Below are 21412 nucleotides of genomic sequence, written 5' to 3' on the forward strand. Positions count from 1 at the left end.
GCATGATAGTGGTTCAGCCCTACAATGAATCCTTCCAGCCCTTTTAGGGGGTAATTCTCTATAGGTCGCCTAAAGTTAGGCACTGGGATAATGAGCGCTAAGCACTAATTCTCTAACAGCAATTACACGTGCAGTTGCCATGCGCACCTAACTTTAGGCGTAACTGCTAAAATTCTAGAACCTGTGTGGGCGCTAAACACGCCCCTTGCCCGCCCATTTTTATTTATTTTATTTATTTGCATTTGTATCCCACATTTTCCCACCTATTTGCGGGCTCAGTGTGGCTTACAATACTTTGAGAATGATGGAAGTACAATTGGTTACAGTACGATTATGGATTACATTATGATGAGTTATAGAAGACAGAGTAAATACAGGATATCATTTGGGAATAGAACATCAGAAGATAACAGTGGTGAGTTGAGAGGGGGACAAACAATATCGAGGGAACATAAAGGTCTAACATTTTTATTTGTGGGTAGGGTTTAAGGGTGGTGAGGATACGGGAGAAGAGACTTCAGGATAGAGTGTTTTGGTGCGTATCTATTAGTTTGTATGGACTTCATGTGTTTTGATCCTTGCCGTAGATTTTCTCAAAGAGATAAGTTTTCAGTAGTTTGCGGAAGTCGGTCAGTTTATAGATTGTTTTCAGATTGCGTGGTAGTGTATTCCAGAGTTGTGTGCTCATGTATGCCCCTCCCAGGTCCACACCCCCTTGTAGTTGCACTGCTCATTATGATGGATTTTGCATGCAACACCTTTCCCCATCTGGAAGGAACACCATAGTAGGTGCAATAGTACTGTTAAAAGTTATTTTCTCCAGACTGTCTTCCTTGGCCAGACAGTAATTTTCTTTTTGCAAATCTGCATGAAAGCCAAAGTGGATTTCAAAGATGTTTGTAGTGCAGTGCAAACCAATAACATTAATGGTCATGTTGGTTTTACAAGATTTATAAAGTAGTGTGGCACCACTCTACCTCAATACTGGTTTTATTTTTTGTCACACATTTTGCAAGCAATTAAAATGATTATAAAGTGAAGATGAAATGTTATGTCTGGTCAAGATGCACTTGAGATCTTGACCTTGGCAGGATATAAAGCTGTAGTTATATCAAGACTGCTAGAAGTGTGCTACTCTAAATGTAATGTTCTATGCAAATCCAAGTGAGCTGATTGACTGGCTTCTTGTCTACCTAACTTGAATATATCTTTCTAGCCTTTCAATACACATTAGACAGAATCATATCCTCAGTTAGCTGTCAGTAAAGTAAGCTCCCTGCTAGGGCTGGAATCAACCAGTTTCTCCTTTATATGTTAAACTGGCCCCACCTGATGCATCCCAGGATGCGCTGTGCAGGGCGCTGCCATTTTTAAGATGATGGTGCCAGAGGCAGGAGCAAGTAAACATCTCTCCTGCCTTGAGTGTGTGTGTTGGGGGAGAGAGGTGCCTGGAAAGCTTGAAAAAGTGATCGGGTGATTAAGGGGTACCACTAGATCCCCGCATGACTTTCGGATAGTTAGTGATTGCATTAACACTCAGTTTCATATGATCTGTGATCCAAGATGGCGACGGTTTGAGTAGCTTCACCAGACGTGCTGCGGAGCTGGAAACTGTAGACTTTGCTGAGAGCGACTTACCTATCCTATGATGGGTAAGAGGAGAGGTAAAGTCCGGGAGGTTCCCTCCGTCCCGAGCGGAACGCCCCAGCTTCATCAAACGACGCTGGACCGGTTCGCAGCCCTGTCTGGTGCTGAGATGGTGTCCACTCCTTCTGCTGGTAGCTGCGCGTTGACGCAGGACAGCAGTGTAGACGGGGCTTCTCTGAGCCCCGTCGAACGTGCGGCGCCCCCACAGCCCGGAAGGGAAACCCTTCTAGCAAGCCCTGTCGCCTCGACCCAAGGAGGAGTGCAGGCTGAACAGGGAGGGAGTTTGCAAGAGAGGACTGCTGGTGCCGAGAACTTGAGAGGACCGGAACTGATAACAGCTTCCGCTGTTTTGCAGAAAGCAGTGAGTACCCTGGAACAAGTATCTAAGGCCCCTCTACCGGACTTTTCAGTGGGAGTGATAGAGAAACCATCCATAGAGGGGCATAATTGAACGAAAACGTCTATCTCCATGGGCGTTTATCTCCAAGAACGGGTCCGTGAAGGGGCAGACCGAACCGTATTTTGGGAAAAAATAGACGTCCATGTTTTATTCGACAATTTGTGAGCTGGGCGTTTTTGTTTTTCAGCGATAATGGAAAATGAAAGCGCCCAGCTCAAAAACGAATAAATCCAAGGCATTTGTTCGTGGGAGGGGCCAGGAGTTGTAGTGCACTGGTCCCCCTCACATGCCAGGACACCAACCGACCACCCTAGGGGGCACTTTTACAAAAAAAAAGGTAAAAGAGCTCCCAGGTGCATAGCACCCTTCCCTTGGGTGTTGAGCCCCCCAAATCCCCCTCAAAACCCACTGCCCACAAGTCTACACCATCACTATAGCCCTAAGGGGTGAAGGGGGCACCTACATGTGGGTACAGTGGGTTTGGGGGGCGGTGTGGAGGGCTTCCATTTACCAGCACAAGTGTAGCAGGTGGGGGGGGGGGATGGGCCTGGGTCTACCTGCCTGACGTCCACTGCACCCCCTAATAACTGCTCCAGTGACCTGCATACTGCTGCCAGGGAGGTGGGTATCACATTTGAGGGTGAACATAAAAAGTTGTGAAACGGCATATTTTGTGGTGGGAGGGGGTTTGTGACCACTGGGGGAGTCAGGGGAGGTCATCCCCGACTCCCTTCAGTGGTCATCTGGTCATTTAGGGCACTTTTTGGGGCCCTATTCGTGGAAAAACAGGGTCCAGGAAAAGTGCCCTAAATTCTCGCTAAAAGCGCATATTTTTTTTCCATTATCGGCAAAAGGCACCTATCTCTGATCGGCCGATAACCACGCCCCAGTTCTGCCTTCACCACGCCTTTGACACGCCCCCATCAACTTTGTCCGCATCCGCGACGGAGTGCAGTTGAAAACGTCCAAATTCGGCTTTCGATTATACCGCTTTATTCGTTTTTGTGAGATAAACGTCTATCTCCCGATTTGGGTCGCAATATAGGCATTTTTCTTTTTCAATTATAAGCTGGATAGTGACCTTAGAGTCACTCTGGGACTTAACTTCCAAGACCCAATCTACTTTGCAAACTTTATTCGTTAAAAATATGGAGATAATTAAAGTTTTGTCTGAAACTGCGCTGAATCAAATACAAACTACTGAATTCCAAGCCTCCGAAGTTATGCGACTGACTGGAAAAGTGGAGAGTATTGAACTTACGGAACAAATCTTAATTAAAGACAAGAACTTTACTTCAAGACGCTTGGAATATTTGGAAAATCACTCTAAACGATTGACTTTAAGATTTGTAAATTTTCCGAGGTCTCCTTTAGTTACTCCAATTCAAATGGTAAAAAAATACTTAATTGAGACTCTGGGAATGCCTGAGAATGCACTGCCCCCTATAACCCATGCTTTTTATCTTCAAGTTGATGGTAAAACATCAGATAATCTATAAAAACAGGGGACAATGAACCTCTGAATCTTCTCTTGAGGTTATAACACAAAGAATTACTCTTTTGGTTACCTTTGCGTTGGAAATAGATAGAGACACACTTCTTAAACTTTCCTTAAGACACTTGGATTCTGAATTTTTGGGTTCAAAAATAAGGGTTTTTCCAGATCTGTCAAGGGAAACTCAAAAGAGGCGAAAGATGTTTTTAGTGTTGCGTCCAAGAGTAATTGCAATTGGAGCGGATATGCTCTTGAGATTCCCTTGTATTTGTAGAGTAAAATTTCAGTCAAAACAATTTCAGTATTTTGAACCAAAACAGTTGGAAGATTTCTTAATAAGTAGAGAAGAGGCTTGAAGGAACCACTTGGGAATGAAACTACTTTTGATTTAATTCTTATGTGAAACTACTTGTTAATTCAGTAGGTCTATTTCTTTTCTTGGATCAATTACCTAATATGTTGGACGATAGTAGAATATACTTGTAAAATGGATTTTGTTTTCATATTTTGAATGAATTTCAAATTTGTTTTTCACTCATATGTATACTATGAATGATAAAAAGTAATAAAGATAAATTTAAAATAAAATAATGCGATCTGTGGTAAGGGTTTCCACAGGAGTTAACACTCGCTCTGAAACCCTTTCTGCATTGCTGTCCCACAGTAAAACTGTGTTAAACCTACAGTTACTGACACTTAACTAGCCAAGTGCCGACTCTGCCTCCTGTTTCAAAATACCCAGATATCTGTAGATTTTTGTCCCTGAGACATGCTTGTGGTAAACACTTCATTTAGGGCCTTTTCTACAAAGCCGCGCTAGCAATTCTCGGTGCGGCACATGAGAAGAAGCCCATTCAATTCCTATGGGCTTCCTTTCATTTGCTATGCGGGAATTGCTAGTGCGGCTTTGTAAAAGAAGCCCTTAGGGCTAGATTCTATAAATTTTGCACAATAGTCACCAAAATGATGCACACTAAGGCCGACTTTTATAAAGGCAGTTATACACAGAACTCTCTATGGAATACTGTCTTAAGTCATTTTCACGCCAAAGGCTTGTGCCTGACTGCTGTTACGAAAGTATTCCATAGCTCCATACCTAAATCCTGGAAATTCCCCTGACCGTCCCATGCCATTCCCTTTGCCACACTCCCTGTGGAGTTGCATGTGAGATGAATTGGGTGCACAGGTAGGCTCGGAAAAGATCCACCTTGATAGCTTATGCTAGGGTGTGGTGTACCTTCGATTCGTGGTGTGCGAGTTCGGGATTGTCGGTGGCTTTGGTTTCAGTATCGGTTATCCTCGCATTTCATCAAGAGGCTGTACAAAAAATCACTCTCGTTGAGTTCTCTTAAGGTGCAGGTGGCAGCTCTGGCATGTTTTAGAGGCCGGCTTCAGGGGGCATCCATCTCCTCCCACCCGGATGTGGTTCGTTTCTTGAGGGGCGTAAATTGTTTGCACCCTCCTTACGTGCCAGTTCTTCCATCCTGGAACCTTAATCTAGTTCTCAATGAGATTTAGCGTCCTCCTTTCAAACCCTTATCGGGGATTACGATTAAGGATCTCATCTTGAAGGCAATTTTCCTAGTAGCCATTACTTCCACTCGGAGAATTTCAGAGTTGCAGGCCCTTTCTTGCAGAGACCCCTTCCTGCGTTTTACGGAGGCGGAGGTATCGATTAGGACAGTTCCTTCGTTTTTGCCCAAGGTGGTTTCTCGTTTCCACTTGGGTCAGTCCCTGCATTTGCCGGCCTTCCGCCAGGAAGATTACTCTGAGCAATTCCGGGCTCTTCGCTGCCTTGTGAAACAGGCTCTTCTCAGGTATTTGGAGGTGATGAATGAATTTTGTCTTTCTGACCATCTCTTCATCCTTTTTGGAGGCAGTAAGAAGGGTCATATGGTGTCCAAGGACACCATAGCCCATTGGTTGCAGGAGGCCTTCTCTTCGGCATACGTGACATTGGGCAAGCAAGCCCCTTTGCAAGTTCGTGCTCATTCTACGCGAGCTCAAGCTTCCTCCTATGCAGAGTCCCATTTGGTTTCTGTGGAAGATATCTGCAGGGCAGCTACATGGGCTTCGGTCCATACATTCACTTGTCATTATCGGGTGAGGTTGGCAGCTCATCAAGATGCGGTGTTTGGCTCGTCAGTGATTTCTGCTGGGTTGGGGGTGTCCTGCCCTACTCGAGGACTGCTTGGGTACATCCCATAAGTCTCTGGATTGATCTGTGGGACGCCATGGAAGGAAAAATTAATTCTTACCTGATAATTTTCTTTCCATTAGTCCCAACAGATCAATCCAGAGGCCCCACCCCCCTGGGTTTACTGTCTGCGGTTTTGTTGCGGTTGGTTAGTTTTTTTCGCATTCCGTTGTTCTGAATGTTCCTTTGTTTGATTAAAAAATAAAATAAATAAATATAGAAGTGGTGGAAGTATGTTGGGCCATTGGTCTGACAATGTCAGGAGAGTTTTCTATTGTTTCCATTCCACTGCTTTGGTATCGTTCACATATAGCAAACCTTGGAGGTTCTCTCTGTTTCCACCTGCTGGTAGAGGGACACAACCCACAAGTCTATGGATTGATCTGTTGGGACTAATGGAAAGAAAATTATCAGGTAAGAATTAATGTTTTCATGGTGTCAATTAGCGCTTGTTAAGGCCAATTACTGAATGTTATCACCAATTTAGCCTATTACTTTAGGTGGGAATCTGTGATCCGCACCCAAAATTGTGCACCAAACTTTGGGTGACCTATATAGAATTTGGAGGTTAGTGCAAAAGATTGACATGGAATCAAGTTATTAGACTGCCAGTATCTGTTTTCTGTGGAGTGCCACAACTGAGGAAGTAACTTTTGTTTCCAGCGCAGGGAGTTTGACAGCTTCATTTCTTGAGTCAAACAAAATGCTTAAAACCTTCTTTGGCGATAGTTTTATTAAAATGATTGCATAATTAATTTTCATTTTCCAGTGCATTGCTAGCATGTTCATGAAATTCTAGGAACTGTTTTACCATTTTGCATTGCCTCAATTACCTACATCATTAGTGGGTTTTTTTTTTTTTTTGGCAAAAACACAATGTTCAGTATAATCTAGGAAACGGAGAACATTTTGTAGGTGTAATAGTATGATCCAGATTTATCTCTTTTGTTTAAGTCCTTTACTGTTTCAAGCATAGGCATCATTCAAAAATGATGATTTTTCCATGAAATGCAGTCACCTATAAAACTGAGAACATAAAAATACAGACATAATAGCCCAAGATAAAGAATGAAACAGAGAGAACATCTGGAATATAGAAAAGAAAAGAGGAAGGGGAGAGGGGTAGTGGAAGAGACTATGCATTTTGCTATCAGTGCTTTTACCCTGTCTAGTCTTCACCAGAGCCTTCTAGCTTTATTCAGATGGCTGGATCATATTGTGTCATTATATATCTTTAAAGCATGATTCTGTATAGGAAGGGCAATTCTATAACCGAGTGGATGCATTCATGCACACCTTGCTCATTTAAGTGTGCAGGAAAGTGATACTTAAGTGTATTACTCAAGTTCATCTTTATTTCATATACCGCCACAGGGAGCGTGCCATCATAGCAGTTTACAAAGTATTATTAACAGGAGAAAGAACAGCAAGAAAAAGAATAGGGTTGCGCGTTAATTGCGATTAGCACGTTAATTATTAATCACAATTTAAAAATTGAACTCAGTGCTGTCCCCTTCTGCCTCCTTCCCACTGCTGTGCATGGTCCGGCATTTTTCCTAGACCCCTACAACCACAGTACCTTCTTCAAACACAGGAAAGTCTTCAACCCTTCAGCCACAGCCTGTGGCCTGCACCAGGTCTTTCCTTCTGACCCAGCCTGCCCCCTTCTGACGCAACTTCCTGTTTTCATAAGGGGTGCAATTCCCAACCTCCTCCTTACTTCTGCTCTTGTGTAAAGGTTTCCAGAAGGTCTTTTTTTTTTTTGTAAAAGTGGGCTAAAAATACCCTATTTTTGGCGTTTTTGCAAAAATCATCAACTTTACACTCAATTTGTGAACTAATGGAAAATATTAGGAGAATGAAATTTTATATTTGAAAACCTTGTGTTGATAAGTTGTGTACAAAATTTCACGTTTATCACACCTTTAATTCCAGAGATATAAAAACCCAAACTTTACAATTTTTTCGTGCCGCAAATTTTTCGGACCAAGTTTGCTCCAAGGTTTCTTCATGGAAATCGTTTATGAAGATTTTTTTATTATTTTGTTTAATAGAGCGCAAAAAGTTGTACAAGATGGCCAAGGTTTGTTTCTCTCAACAAAATATTGCCGGAGATACAGTGTCTCAAATTTGCCGAAATCTTGGAGTAATACCATAGAAGGCTGCAGTATGAGGTCAAACAGATTACTATATCTCAGCAAGTATTGCATTGGCGAACGTAAAACTTTACCAATGTTCATTGGGGACATGTATGAATGTTCACAGAAAATTTCATTGAAATCCGTGATGGTCGAGCAGGGCACTTCTCTGAAATCAGACCACTTGACATGGAATGACCCTTCAGCTTTATCCTTATCAGCGTCTACATATTCGTCCCCCTCACGCTTGAGCCTCACAATGCTATTATGGCACTTCCTCCTATCACTTACATATCTAAAAAAATGTCTTGTCTCCCAATATTACCGTATCGGCTATCTTTTCTTCCATTTGCGTCTTTGCTTTCCTGACAGCTTTTCCAGCTACTCCTAGCTTTTCTAGGTATTTTTGCCTGTCTTCCTCTTTCTTAGTTGTCTTGTAATTTATGAAGGCTAACCTTTTTTCCCCTTACCTTTTCAGCTACTGTTTGAGAACCAGAGGAGCCTTCTTTTCATCTTACTTTTATATACTAGTCTTACATAAAGGTTTGCCACCATTAAAATATCTCCTTTCAATTTTGCCCACTGATGTTCTGCTTCCTTCAGCTGTTCTCATCCAACGAACTAGACTAAAGAATTGCAGCACTCCATAAAAGAGTAGCTTGGAGGTAAAGGAAGAGCAGATCCAGCAGGCTGAGCGCTCCAACACGGGCCTCCAAAGGCGTGGAGAAGTAGGGAGGGACACCAAGGGACGATTCAACTAGTAGACTCAAATACCCGCCTGTATAAGTGGGTTTTAAGAGCTGCCTTAAAATCTTGGTGAGAGGACTGCATGTATAAGCTAAGAGGAAGGCCATTCCAAAGACTGAGGCCTGAAATGTTAAAACATTGATTTCTGGAAGATGTTCAAAGAAATCGTATGAAAGGAAGGGCATAGTCAGAAGATGCTACTGTTCTGTAAGAGGGCTCATAAGTGCTATAGCGTGTAACTGCAAGGGGCATTCACATGGGAGGGACATACACACATCCTATGGAATGCTATAAAGTTATGCACGTTGCATGGCACATGTAGGTACGTACGTTTATGCCTGCTATTGACATGACGTCAATGGTCATGCTTAACTTTATACACAAATAAATGACAAGAGTTCTCCTGTAGCCTGACCTCCAAATCCAGTGACATTCGCAGGAGGAAAAAACCTCAAGAAGCTCACAAGTGCAATAAGCAACAAGAGCAGGGCTGCTTCATTATTGGCACAAAAAAACCTCCTTACGAGCATACACGTCAAATGCAAAACTGCAAAGCTGTATTCCAAAAAATATGTGGAAGAGTACTTAGCTTAAACGGGTCTTCCTTAACACTCCTCTTCTCAAAATGAAGGGCCAGTGCTAAATATTGACATAGCCAGTTAAGTTAAAGCCAGCCAAACCACCCCCCAGATATTCAATGCTGGTCACTGGAAACAGCCTGGCATTGAATATCTGGGCAGAAATAAAATAGAAAAGGGACCAATACTTTAACTATTCCACCACTTTAAATACCACAAAAACCTTATATTTTTTATCCAAATTAGCTATTTATTATTTATATCTCTCTATCACATCTAGTACACATGAGATTATAAATCAACAATCGTATACATCATAATTTTATCTTCAATACAATACTGTATTTCTCCTATGTATTCCACTCTCAGAGTCCATACAATGCAAAGTCCATTCCAATTGTGTCCATGTTCTTCCAAAAGTCAAAATATGAGATGATTATTTAACTTGAAGTTATCACAATTTCTTCAGGTCCTTATATGTATATGATTGTTGATTTATTATGATTTATTTTTGTTACATTTGTACCCTGCGCTTTCCCACTCATGGCAGGCTCAATGTGGCAGGCAATGAAGGGTTAAGTGACTTGTCCAGAGTCACAAGGAGCTGCCTGTGCCGGGAATTGAACTCAGTTCCTCAGGACCAAAGTCCACCACCCTAACCACTAGGCCACTCATATGTACTAGATGTGATAGAGAGATATAAATAATAAATTATATTGGAGGAGTGGCCTAGTGGTTAGGGTGGTGGACTTTGGTCCTGAGGAACTGAGTTCAATTCCCGGCATAGGCAGCTCCTTGTGACTCTGGACAAGTCACTTAACCCTCCATTGCCTGCTGCATTGAGCCTGCCATGAGTGGGAAAGCACGGGGTACAAATGTAACAAAAATAAAATAGATACTATTGGACATTCTACATGGAATGTTGCTATTCCACTAACAACATTCCATGTAGAAGGCTGTGCAGGCTTCTGTTTCTGTGAGTCTGATGTCCTGCACGTGCAGGACGTCAGACTCACAGAAGCAGAAGCCTGCGCGGCCACGTTGGTGATCTGCAAGGGCCGACTTCTACATGGAATGTTGCTAGTGGAATAGCAACATTCCATGTAGAATCTCAAATAGTAGCAACAGAATCTCAATAGTAGCAACATTCCATGTAGAATCTCAAATAGTAGCAACAGTGGAGGAGTGGCCTAGTGGTTAAGGTGGTGGACTTTGGTCCTGAGGAACTGAGTTCAATTCCCGGCACAAGCAGCTCCTTGTGACTCGGGGCAAGTCACTTAACCCTCCATTGCCTGCTGCATTGAGCCTGCCATGAGTGGGAAAGCACGGGGTACAAATGTAACAAAAATAAATAGCTAATTTGGATAAAAAATATTTCTATTCTTATAAGGTTTTTGTGGTATTGAATATCTGGGGTCAGTGCTGCCGGCAGCAGCTAACTTCGTTGCCTGCCGCCAGCTGAATATCAGTGGGGGGGGGGGGGGGGGGTATGATTTTTAATTTTACATATGTTGTAATTTTAATGATGTTGTAATTCTGGATGACTGCTCCATTTCTTGTTATGTAGACCACAGTGAACCACACTTGTGAGGTATTCGCAGTATACAAAAACCAAGTGTAATGTAATATTGTTGTGGGCCGTCTCTACTGCGAAAGTGACAATCATAGTCATCCTCTGAGGCACAATTTCCACAAAAGATTCTAAGAAGCCTGCAAGGTCAAAACTAGATTGGCCTGGTTGTTTAAGGCCCACTGAAGCTTCTATACCCTTTCATACCAAATAGGAAGTTTCAAACGACTGGTGGAAGAGATTCCAATGGTAATTTGAGAATTTCCATGCAGTGCTTCTTAAGCATATCTCCAGGAGCAATTAAAGGTGACTAGGAGGGTTTAGGAAGTGTAAATTGTTACGCCGCGCAAAATTTTCTACATATTCAACTTTCCTATGCAAATATAAATGACCTCTAACAAAAGTTGAGATGTTTGGTTTAGTTCCTGGACTTTAAATACCACAGAATCTGTTCTGGTGTTATAATTTGTCAGTCCTTGAGACTGTTCCACAGAAGATTGACAAACACAATCCTAATTTCCTCATTCTCCTTAACCAATAACTTCTGCACTGGAATTTTTTTGAAGCTAGATAAGAAGCGTTTTCTTGCTGTTTGAATACGCTGAAGCACAAGGGAGGGTAATATTTATTTCTTGTTCTCTTTTTTTTTTTTTATCAATTATAACTTGGAACCTAGGTTTCCTTATATTGTGGACAAATGTTAAAGATGTGTTTTCCTTATTTTTTTCATATTGGGAAATTTATTTTCTTGATTCTTGTCATGGAATTATATTGAAATGAAGTATTATTGAAAGTTTGCATAAATAAATAAAAAATAGCATAGCTGACCCCTGATGGTATTTTTTTTACTACTAGGGGTCAAATTGTTACAAAGGGGGATGGAGTGAGTCATTGGGTTCACTGGGCCACCAGGGCTGAGAAGCCCCCCGGGAGGGGGGGGGGGGGGGGAAGGATCCAGGGGATACCAATTCATGTAAGCCACCAACATGCAAAAGTTACTTTTTTTTCCTGGCAGCTCTGGAAAAAATAATTGTACCTATTAAATTGTAGCTTTTTCTGTGAAAATAGACCTGCAAAGCCTTTTTTTTTCCCCATTCATGAGCTGCTTGGCATGATTTTGCATCACAGCAATTTATAAATGCAAAATGTGTATAAAGTTTTCCACAAAATGCATCTCACATGAAAGTTTACTTAAGTGCACTTCATGCAAAAAATAACATTGTGCATTTCCAAGCATTTTGTGATATGTTTTGCACAAAGTGTACTTTTGCAAAGTCACTTTGCACTTTATTTCATAGGGCCCAAAAATAGCTATTTACGTATGCAGGAGTTTTACATGTGTGAGCCTTCTGAAATTGTCCTTTCATATGTCAGTACTGGAGCTCCCTGTATTCTTTTCTTTGGGAGTCTTTTACTAAAGATTAGCTCAAAGTTATCTGCAGTAGGGCCCATAGGAATAAACTGGGCCCTTCTGCAGATAACTGGAGCTAATCTTTAGTAAAAGACCCCCTTTGGTAGCTGACAGCATTTGAATTACAATGCACCTGAATGTGAATGTGCTTATAATGGGGTCTATATTCAGTATTCAACAGTAAGCAGCTTACAAGGCACATCCAGCAATGGGCTGACCTACCTCTGGATATTCAGTGCCAGGGCGTGTGAGTCTCCTGTCTTGGAAGTTATATTGGCACCGACCAGTATTCGGACTGGTACCTGGTTAACTTGCTGCATAAAGTTAGAACAAAATGTTTTGCTGTCCTAATTTTATGCGGTTACTTAACCGATTAATGGATTGAATATCGCCACTAACCAGCTAAGTTGGTGCTCTGCCCTATTCCGCTCACAACCCGCCCTAACCTAGTGGATGGCTGGTTAGCAGAGATACCTCTAAACAACAAAACACTGTGGTGGTGAAGGAGGCAAAAAGTCACTGTCTCGAATACCAACAACACAACCTCCCCCCCACTTGAGAAGCTGGCATGCTATTGTTGGACCACCACCCATTTGGACCCTGAAGTAGCATTGCTTTTTTTAGCATGAGCGAAATGCTGGCCACTGTCCATCTGGGGGTTTGATGGCTTTTGAGCAGGAGATGAGACTGCACAGCTGAACGATCACACGAAAGCTAAGTGACATTCTTGCCTATTTTTGTGATAGGGGCTTTGACACCACTTGAGCTTAGCAACAACCAGTGCCACTATTTTGGTACTAATAACTAGTTTGATACAGATTAGAAGGAAGTTTTTCCTATCAATCCATATTGAAGGTATTGGGAAGATTTTTTGCCAGTGATGAGGAACAGATCCTTTTGAGACCAAGAGATAGGTCAACAGGATCATCTATAGCTCTGCAGATTGGTTGATCAAAAGCTCCTTGAGGCTTTTTCCTCCCTTCAACCATTAATCACTAGTCTTCACATTTCATTATTATCCGGAGTGGGGGGTTTGTGTTGTTGGTTAGCAGAGATATTCAGCAGCACAGCCAATTAAGTGCCACTGAATATCAGGAGCTGGGCTCGCTCAGAAATGTTTAATTGGACAGGGGCCTCTCCTGCCCAGTTAAACCCTTTTAATATTGACCCCAAAGTTACCCTGTCATATATATACATGTGCATAAATAAGCTCAAATCCTTTTATGTTGGCCCATATTGGCATTTTGGAAGCTACCATGAGCTGTTTTATGTATACATGGGATTCAGTTTTGGAAGAGTTTTGGATGTTCCACTCTTGATTCTCACTAAGGTAAAAGACGAAACATTTCTGAACATCCCATTTCATTGCTTGTGTTCCCCGTTCAGGAACACCCAAGAAAACATGAACCCAGAGGATGAGGTAGATGAGTTTCTAGGACGTGCAATTGATGCCAGAAGTATTGATCGATTGCGTTCTGAGCACGTTCGCAAGTTCCTCTTAACTTTCAGAGAACCAGACCTGGAGAAAAAGGTAAAGTGCTCAAAGGAAAAGAAGACAAGCTGAATTCAGATTCTGAAGTTACTTAACAACATGTGAATAAATATTTATGTATTTATTATGATTTATTAACCACCTTTTTGAAGAGATTCACTGAAGGTGGTATTTAACGCTAATATGAAACGTAGAATATGATGACAAATAAAGACCACAAGGTTCATCTAGTCAGGCCATTTTCCTTCTAGATGCATACCATAGACCCTGTGTGTCTACCACTTCCCTTCTACTAAGGATCCTCTGCGCCTAGCCCATGCTTTCTTGAATTCTGATGCTATTTCTGCCTTCATCTCTTTCACTGGAAGCCTGTTTCATGAGTTCAGTACCCTTTCTAAGAAGGAATATTTTCTTGTGTTACTCTACAGCCTAACATTTCAACCTTATACAATAACATGTTTTTGTAGAACACTCTTTTCATTGAATGATCATGCTTTCTAATGCATTGCAGTTTTGCTTTTGTTTTAGATATTTCAATGCCTGTATTGAATTTTATCTCTCTCCTCTTTTCAAGGTGTAAATGACTTGGTACCATTTTAGTTACCTTCCTCTGGACTTTATCTTATTTGCAGATGCAGCTTGCACAGTTGGACACAATAGTCTAGATGAGGTCTCACCAATATGTACATGTGCATTATTGCACCGGGTTATGTGCATTAATGCACCGGGTTATCCCTCTCTCTGAGCAGTGTAGCATTCCTCAAAAAGCTTCAGTCTTATACCCTTGTCAATTAACTTTCAGCCTCCCAAGGGACCTCCTGATATTTTGATAACTGGACTAAACAATCATAATCACTTCAACATCTCTTTCCCAGAACAATCCTGTAAACCCTACCCCACGCCCCACAAGAATAGCTGGAATGGTTACAGAAAGTATGAGAGGTAGGCGCCATTAGGGAAAAGATCACAGGGCTTCCAAATTTAGGGAAGTGGGGTCATCTTTTTTGAGTAGATGCAGTACCATCAGGATCTGCCTTTGGACATCCCAGCACTTGGATAAGGGATTGATATGGTATGTGGGATTTTTTTTTCTTTTTAGTGCTTTTTTTTCCCTTCACCCCTTTGATTTTCTGTGTTTTGTATTCTTCTAGCTGCTATGTTCCCCTTAAAGAAACATCTATCTTTATGGGGAGAAAGCAAGGGGTTGTGTTTTTTTCTTTCCTTTTTTTCCACAGTTCTGCTATTAGTTTCTTATTGGAGGTGTCATTGGGTTCCCGTGCTATTGCGTTTTTTTCTTATGATCCCTGTCCAGAGGGGCAAGTATATGGTATAGTTGATGAAGGGCAGAACATTTTCTTTGGTAGCCTTTATTAAGGCCTATTTTATATAGAACATTGAGATGGGAATCAAGATATCCAGGTCAAGACATTTACAATTCTGCAGGTATTTAAAGAAAGGCTCTGCGAAACGCAGATCCTTTTGTAAACTACTCTAAGGATGTGGAAAACTACACATATATTTGCTAGAAAGTCCAATGGGAGCAGTCATTTTAAAACGTTCATGCAGGAAAAAAGTGTTCTGATCCCCCTCAATTGTGCATGGGAGCAGCTTTTAAAATCACTGCCTCTTATATCCATGATTCTATCCCTGTGCCAGTCCAGACATCCCCTAATCCACCCAAGAAGCATACAGTCCCTTCTCTCCTGAATCCATTCCCTAAGCAGTCAAGATCCACCCCAAACCACATCAAAATCGATCAAAGATCCCCCTGAACCTTCTCCAGCACTGAAGACCTCCTCACCCCCTGCTCCACATCTCAAAAAAGATATAATGGAATTAGAAAAGGTACAGAGAAGGCAACGAAAATGATAAAGGGGATGGGATGATTCCTCTGAGAGGAAAGGCTGAAGCGTCTAGGGCTCTTCAGCTTGGAGAAGAGACGGCTGAGGGGAGATATGATAGAAGTCTATAAAGTAATGAGTGGAGTGGAACGGGTAGACGTGAATCGTTTGTTTACTCTTTCCAAAAATACTAGGACTAGGGGGCATGCAATGAAGCTACAAAGTAGTAAATTTATTATGAATCGAAGAAAAGGTTTCATCACTCAATGTGTAATTAAACTCTGGAATTCGTTGCAGAGTGGTAAGCCTGATGTCAGTACCAGGCAAAATATTGGAAACTATTATAAAGAATAAAATTATGGAACACATAGAAAGACATGATTTAATGGGACAGAATCAGTATGGATTCAGCCAAGGAAAGTCTTGCCTCACTAGTTCGCTTTATCTCATTGAAGGCATGACTAAACATGTCGATAAAGGTGAGCCAGTTGATTTTCAGAACGTGTTTGACAAAGTTTCTCATGAGAGACTTCTAAGAAAATTAAAGAATCATGGGATAGGAGGCAATGTTCTGTTGTGGATTATTTATTTATTTATTTTACACATTTATAGACCACTTAAATCAAAGTGGTTTACAATAAAAATAGGAATTGTTATTGGATAGAAAACAGAGGGTAGGGTTAAATGGTCATTATTCTCAATGGAGGAGGGTGAATTGTGGAGTGCCACAGGGATCTGTACTGGGACCAGTGCTATTTAACATATTTATTAAAGATTTGGAAATCAGAGCAAGTGAGGTGATTAAATTTGCAGATAACACAAAACTATTTAAAGTTGTCAAAACACATGCAGATTGTGAAAATTGCAGGAAAACCTTAGGAAATTGGAAGACTGGACATCCAAATGGCAGATGAAATTTAAGGTTGGCACATGCAAAGTGATGTACATTGGGAAGAATAATCCACATCATAGTTACCTGATGCTAAGGTTCGCCTTGGGAGTCAGCACCCAAGAAAAAGATCTAGGTGTCATTGTAGACAATATGCTGAATCTTCTGCCCAATGTGCGGTGACAGACAAAAAAGCAAACAGAATGCTAGGAATTATTAGGAAAGGGATAGTAAATAAGACAAAGAATACTCTAATGCCTCTGTATCACTCCATGGTGCAACCTCACCTTGAGTATTGTGCTCAGTTCTGATTGCCGTATCTCAAAAAGGATATAGCAGAATTAGAAAAGGTTTGCGACCAAAATAATAAAGGGAATGGAACTCCTCTCATTTGAGGAAAGGCTAAAGGGTCTTCAGCTTGGAAAAGAGTTGGCTGACGGGAGATATGATTGAGGTCTACAAAATCCAGAGTGCTGTAGAATGGGTAGAAGTGAATCAATTTTTCACTCTTTCAAAAAGTACAAAGACCAGGGGACACTCAATGAAGTTACATGGAAATACTTTTAAAAGAAATAGGAGGAAATATGTTTTTTCACTTAATGAATACTTAAGCTCTGGAACTCGTTGCCAGAGGATGTGGTAACAGCAGTTATCTGGGTTTAAAGGTTTGGGCAAATTCCTGGAGGAAAAATCCATAGTCTGCTATTGAGATAAACGTGGGGAAGCCAGTGCTTACCCTGGGATTGGTAGCATGGAATGTTGTTACTATTTGGGTCTCTGCCAGGTATTTGTAACCTGGATTGGCCACTGTTGGAAACAGGATACTGTGTTGGATGGGCCATTGGTCTGACCCAGTATGGCTATTCTTGTGTTCTTATGTTCTTATATACATGGTCTAGGGATGGCTTCAAGAGTGGGGGGTTCTGTCAGCCTTTCCACCCAACCCTTCAAATTGGGACCTGTGCATTCCTCAGGGTAGAAGTAAAATTCGACACTGAAATTTTTTGGTCTGCTGTATTCCCCTTGTAAAATGTGGCATACGTGTCTAGATCTTTATTCCATTTAAACCATGCCTGTTCCATTTCCAAAATATCCCTCCCCCCGACATCTCTACATGCTATAGTCATCCACATGTAAATAGCAGCTTTCTAAAATTGCTGTTTGCACATGTGGCTGATCTACATATTTAAACACCGCTATTTCCAGGTGGAGATGCTCAGAGATGGGTAGTAATGCCAGTACTTTTACTTGTAACTAGTTACTTTTTTTTTTTCTTGCAATACTTTTTACTTGTAACAAGTTTCATTTAAGCTGTACTTTTGTATTTGGTAACGAAGTACAAATTTTTGAAAGTAGTTTTTTAAAAAAGTATTTTCCATCCCTCTGCTTCTCCCCTTCTACAGGCTTTCCAAATGATGTCAGACACAGCTTGCAGCTGATTGGGCCTGAACCTTTGGTCCCAAAAACAGCTGAGCTGGGACTGGAAGTTCAGGCCCAAGTCAGGGTCTGACATCACCTGGAAATCCTAGCCCCCGCCCTCTACACCTGCCCAGAACAGCTGTTGATTGGCTATTACTTTGTTGTTGTCAAGCTCAGCTGCCTCCCCAGTCTGAACTGCACCTTCACTGTATGCAGGGCCCACTCCCTTTCCCTTCCCATCCACCGTGTCCCTGCAGGACAGTTTGCTCCCTCTGCTGGACTCATGCTAATAAACTACCATGGGAGATGTATGGAACATGGACAGGGGTGTGCTGGTAAATTTTTAACAACAGGCTCTTTCTCCGGATGTAGCCAGCTCTGCAGTTGGAAGGGCCGGGGGGTGGGGTGGGGGGGGGGAGCAACACTTGCCTCTCTCTCCTCCCTCCCTTCGTGCGGGCACGCTAGGCATACCTTTGCTGGCAGCCAATAAATGGACTGCCACCACTCCCAACGTCTTGCTCTGAGCAGCATGCTGGAACTTCTCTCACATGTTCGAGAAGTCCCAGCCTGCTGCCCGGAGCTGGAAACAAGGAGCGGGGAGCAGCAGCAGTCTATTTACTTGGCTGGCAGGGCTCAGCATCCCCACCAGCAAAGTAAAAGATAGTTCAGCAGGGGGCCCAAGCCCACATTTTGGGAGCCAATTGTTAAAGTAGCCATGGAGGGCCCTACTTTAACAACCGGCTCCCAAAATTCTTAAAAACTTAACAACCGGCTCTTGGGAGCCTGTGAGAGCCTGCTCCAGCACACCACTGAACATGGCTCTCTGCAACACTGCTAGTGCTTCCTGAACAAGGCCCACCTCCTCTGATGTAAACTTCCAGCACAGGAAGCACTAGCAGTGCTGCAGAGAGCCGGGCTCTGCATGTCTCCCATGGTAGTTTATTAGCAGGGGCCCAGCAGAGGTGCACGGGGTGGAGCGAATGAGACTGTGCTGCAGGGCCGCAGTGGATGGGAGGTGGAGAGAGAGAGAGAACTTAGGCAAGACTGGATGAATGGGGATGGAGAGAGTGAGAGTGACAGAGAGAGATCGGGTGATACTGGATAAAAGTGGAGGAGCAGCAGACAGAGGCTGGGGGAGAGAGAGAAATTGGGCAAGACTGGATAGGTGGGGGCATTGGAGTTAACTTTTCAAAATGATTTGGGATGCTGAACCCAATAGAAATGACCCCTACCTGGACACAGTCCAAGTACTGTGGGTGCTCAAGCACCGACAGAGCTGGGACAGGTCAGTGTTGGAGTTGATTTTGTTGGAAGAGGTGAAGAAGAATGGGGAAAAAAATGACACACAGACAGGAGACCCTTGGATAGCGAGTTAAAAGAAGACAGGAAAGCAGTAACCAGAGACTTAGACCAACACAATTAGAAAAATTAAATGGCCAGTCAGCAAAAGTAGAAAAAAGATTTTTTTTTAGGATACGGTAGCCGTGTTAGTCAACTTAAAAACATTAATAAATATAAATAAAAGGAAAAAATGTAACACCTTTTTGTTGGACTATATACATTTGTTTTTACTAACATTTAGAGACCAAAACCTACTTCTTCAGGTCAGTACAGTACACTGCTGTAATAGTATGCTTGTCCTGACTTAAGGAAGGAAGTTTTGGCCACCAAAAACTAGTCTAAAAATATAACAAGTTAGTCCAATAAAAAGGCATCACTTTATTTTCTGCTTTTCTTTTATTTGTTAATTTTTAATTTTAGCAGTTGAATATGTCAGTTTTTGAAATTTACATCTGCTCTCTATCTATTTTGCATGGTACAAAGGGGACATGCCACTGTTTCTGTTTCTTTGGTTTTGCACTGTATGTAGAATATGGCTTCTTGGGGGTTCAGTTTAATTTGTGTCTACATATTTCTACTTTTAGTTTCTGGTTACTTATTCGGTACTTCATGAGGGTCTATCTCTATTCATATGTGAAAAAGGCCAGATATTCTGTTATCATCAAGTGTCTGTGTAGGACTAATCTGTACCAGTCCAGTTTGTTTTGTTTTCCAATAGGTGTATTAATGTTTTTCTGCCCACTGCAACATTCAGAGTGGTTTGTTTTTTTTCTAGAAAGGACCTTGTATAACCTCCTGGAAGTTAGCTTGTAAACATACTAGATTCTGTGGTCCAACTTGTTAAGAATACTTTTTACTTTGAAGTAAAAAAGTAGTTTGAAGAGCTGTACTTTTTACTTGAGTATTCTCTTTGGATAAGACTTTCTACTTTTACTTCACTACTTTTGAAGCCTGTACTTTTACTTTTTACTTAAATACTTTTAAAAAGTAACAAACCCTTCTAAAATAACCCCCATTGCCTTTTAAATAACTGTTTGGGATCTGTTTGCATGATTTGTTTAACTCTGCTCCAGGCTAGATATGGGGCTCCAATGTTGTTTGATGATTTTATATGACAATGGTGAGGTACGTTACTGTTGTTTTTTGGGGCTACCACCAGCAGTATCCTGCACATATTCAAGGCTGGACCATGTCCGGTCACCAACATTGAATGCCCGGGTATGCATAGCCGGTTAACACTTATCTGGTTAAGTGCAATATTCAGGACTGTGTTTTATGCAGGCCTGTTTATCCCATTAACCTCTAGATTCTATATAGCGAGACTAGAGATCCGTGCCAAAATCAGCGCAGATTCTAAAACAATGCGCGTAATTTAACAAGCTAATGAGCGCTGATAACAGCACTTAACAAGCAATAATGAGCACTAATTGACACTGATTGGAATTTAGGTGCACGACTTTCTAAGCGTATTCTATAACGATGTGCGCCAAACTTCTAACGTGCACAGGCAAAAAAGGGGCATGGTTATGGGCGGAGGAAATGGGCATTTTGTGGGTGTTCTGAAATTTATGCACCTAGTTATAGAGTGTGGCCCAATGCGCCCAAATGTATGCGCTGGGATTTATGCCACTTTTTCATTGGGGTAAATGGATGCACGTAGATTTAGGCGCTGAAATATCAATTAAGCGTATTCAATCAGTGCCTAAATCTAGGCACCAATTATAGAATACACTTAGTTGGCACTGATTTCAGCAATCTCCGCCTTTGTGCTCAATATTTATTTATTTATTTTGCTGCATTTGTATCCCACATTTTCCCACCTCTTTGCAGGCTCAATGTGGCTTACATTATGCCGTAATGGTGATCGCCATTTCCGGAATGAGAAGTACAGAATATTATTGCAATCAGCACTTAACCAGATAAGTGCCAACTCCAAGCAAATAAACCTGGTTTTGGTTTATTTATTTTAATTATTTATCTAAAACATTTATTACCCACACATCTACAATCCTGAGCGGGGAACAATTGACAATCATAACAATAATACACATTTCACAGACATACATCAAAACAATATCTGATAAAACATCAGAATCCAAACAGTCCAAGACTAGCCCCTAAGAAATATGAAATGCTTTCTGAAACAAAACATTTCAATTCATCCATATTTCTTAAGGCTCAGATCCAAGAAGGTAGAGAATTCCACAGTCTTGGTCCTGCGATGTAGGTGCTAACTGGGTATATTCA

The 21412-nt window shown here is 41.7% G+C and overlaps 1 protein-coding gene across 1 annotated transcript in view; it reads left to right on the forward strand.

Moving 5' to 3' along the window:
- LOC115474650 (adenylate cyclase type 5-like) overlaps positions 1-21412 on the forward strand; it is a 542557-nt gene that overhangs the window by 378886 nt on the left and 142259 nt on the right. The window contains exon 10 of the mRNA XM_030210240.1: positions 13570-13714. Within this exon, the coding sequence (XP_030066100.1) occupies positions 13570-13714 (145 nt within the window). The remainder of the gene's footprint in view (positions 1-13569; positions 13715-21412) is intronic.

The sequence above is a fragment of the Microcaecilia unicolor genome, chromosome 7 (genome assembly GCF_901765095.1).
Source record: "Microcaecilia unicolor chromosome 7, aMicUni1.1, whole genome shotgun sequence".
NCBI classification, from domain to species: domain Eukaryota; kingdom Metazoa; phylum Chordata; class Amphibia; order Gymnophiona; family Siphonopidae; genus Microcaecilia; species Microcaecilia unicolor.